General features: G+C 40.3%; 1 protein-coding gene across 4 annotated transcripts in view; it reads left to right on the top strand.

The window, feature by feature from the left end:
- The window catches only part of LOC113800499 (tubulin alpha-1 chain-like), a 74870-nt gene that overhangs the window by 19432 nt on the left and 52938 nt on the right, over positions 1-2500 (top strand). For all 4 annotated transcript variants that reach the window (XR_011398654.1, XR_011398655.1, XM_070123436.1 and 1 more), the window contains exon 2: positions 1506-1719. Coding sequence is in view for 2 of the 4 variants with exons in the window: in XM_070123436.1 (XP_069979537.1) it covers positions 1506-1719 (214 nt within the window). In the remaining 2 variants the exon portion in view is untranslated. The remainder of the gene's footprint in view (positions 1-1505; positions 1720-2500) is intronic.

Here is a 2500-nt window from a genome sequence, read left to right as displayed (position 1 = left end):
TCAACATGAAATTATCACATTAACCGTGTTTATCTTCCATTCCTTCTCCCACCCACTGCAGTCCGTGAACTAATACGAAACGATTATCCAGACCCTACAACTGGTTATAAAACTAAGGGTAACTACACTCGTGGGGATAATGAAACGGCTCTGGGGGGATAACGAGGTACTTATTAATAGTAGTAGTTCATGGTTTAAACTGATGGATAAGTTAGATAATGATACGGATAAACTAATATTTGTCATATTAGTTCATGGTTTAAAAAGATAGTTAAGGATACGGATAAACTAATATTTGTCATATTAGTTCATGGTTTAAAAAGATAGTTAAGGATACGGATAAACTAATATTTGTCATATTAGTTCATGGTTTAAACTGATGGATAATGATACGGATAAACTAATATTTGTCATATTTAGATTAATTTCTTATGGAAAAAATGCCTGACAAAATAAAGCATTCCGATTTTTCTCTTTGTCTTCACATAACGAGGAGAATGGGGTTGGGGAAGTGATCTATCTCAATGTTTGAGAACCATTGGCCTCTACATTAACGTCTCTTTCTCCCACTCACTGACAATTAAACCAACGAAATACCTTATATGCACTTTTATTCAATTCTCCTACGAACTACAATTCTAAATAAAACAATATCTAGACACTAGACGAGCCATCTCATTCATAAAAAAGTATGGATGAGAGTGAAAGACTTGAGTGCAAAATACGAGTATGTGTGAGTCGTGTAAAGATTTAATTCTAATACGACAAATATATATCTTGGGATGTGAAGTTATTCACCTTAATTCATACATTTATCTTCATTTTTTTCTACAGTTGTCACGAGGAACTTATTGTCTCTCGTTATTTCTCTTATACCAACATTTCCAAACCAATAGATAATTTAGATTTTAAACCAGTGGTTCCCAACCTTTATCCTTTTTTGGACCAAAATATATAATAATCTCCATGGCCCGTTCAGTGACTCATCTTTTCACATTCAGTTATTGGTAGTTATGAATGGTGTAATGATGTCAGTAGCTATAGGACAAAAACATCTTTTAATCGATTGATATGTGAAATAACCATATGTAAGTCCTATAGGTGATATAAAATTCATCTTAATTTCACTTCAAAATGTTTATATTGCTCCATTGACCCCTCTAGAAAGTATTCCGTGACCCCCAGGTTGGGATCTTTTGTTGTAAACAATACGATTTTACTTTCTCTCCTTTTTCCCACATATAATAACCCTAAACGAAACAACGAACTAGACTAAAAAAAATATATATATATTTTTTAAAATTTTCTCACTTTCCCTCCTTTCTCCCACTCTCAATAACCCTAAATGAAACAGCGAACTATACTGATTTCTTATTTTTTTCATTTTCTCTCCTTCCTCCCACACTCAATACCCCAAAACCAAACAACGAACTATACTTTGAAGAATATTTTTCATTTCCTTCCCATTTCTCACTCGCTTTCTCTCTCCCTCCTCCCCAACACAGCGAGAATGTATCAGCATCCACGTCGGTCAGGCAGGCGTCCAGATGGGCAATGCCTGCTGGGAACTTTACTGCCTCGAGCACGGCATCCACCCCGACGGTATGATGCCCGACACCGAAATCGAGGACGACTCCTACAACACCTTCTTCAGCGAAACCAAACTGGGAAAGCACGTCCCCAGGGCTGTGTTCGTCGACCTGGAGCCCACGGTGGTTGGTGAGTACGGCTTTGCGGTGTGCTTGGTGGGAGGGGTGGGTTGAGGAGGGTGGAGAAAGGGAGAGGGAGAAGGAGAGGGAGAGAGGGAAGAGGAGAGGGAAGAGAGGGGGAAGAGGAGAGGGAAGAGAGGGAGAAGGAGGGGGAGGGGGAGAGAGAGGAGGAGAGGGAGTAGGAGAGAGAGGAGAGGGAGGGCGGGGAGGAGAGAGTGATGGAAAGCAAAAGAAAGAGGGAGAAGGAGAGAGAGAGTAAGAGAGACACACGGGGATTAAGAGGGAGAGGGTGAGTTTGAGGGTGAGGAAGAGGGAGAGGCAGAGACAGAATAAGAGGTAGAGGGTGAGGGATGAGAGAAGGCGATAGAGAGAGAGAGCAAAAGGAAGAGGGAGAAGAAGAGAGAGAGTGAGAGAGACACACGGGGATCAAGAGGGAGAGGGTGACCTTGAGGGTGAGGAAGAGGGAGAGGCAGAGGCAGAATAAGAAGCAGAAGGCGAGGGAAAGCAAGAACAAGAGGAGAGGAAGAGGAGAAAAAAGGTTATGTTCATCAACTAAGCTAACACGTTGGTGAAATTAACAGGTATATACACGCGCATACAATCACACACAAACACAAACATAGATACACACTCATACAGACACACAAAAGCGTACTAATAAAAGACAAAAACACACACAGAAGGACACACATACGCAAAAAAAAAACACACACACACACACACGCACACACTCATAATTAGAACAACAAATAGATATGCAAATTAAAGAAAATACACAAAAAATTCACACT

The sequence above is a fragment of the Penaeus vannamei genome, chromosome 7, assembly GCF_042767895.1.
Source record: "Penaeus vannamei isolate JL-2024 chromosome 7, ASM4276789v1, whole genome shotgun sequence".
Taxonomy (NCBI): Eukaryota; Metazoa; Arthropoda; class Malacostraca; order Decapoda; family Penaeidae; genus Penaeus; species Penaeus vannamei.
This window is presented reverse-complemented; position numbering and strand designations above follow the sequence as displayed.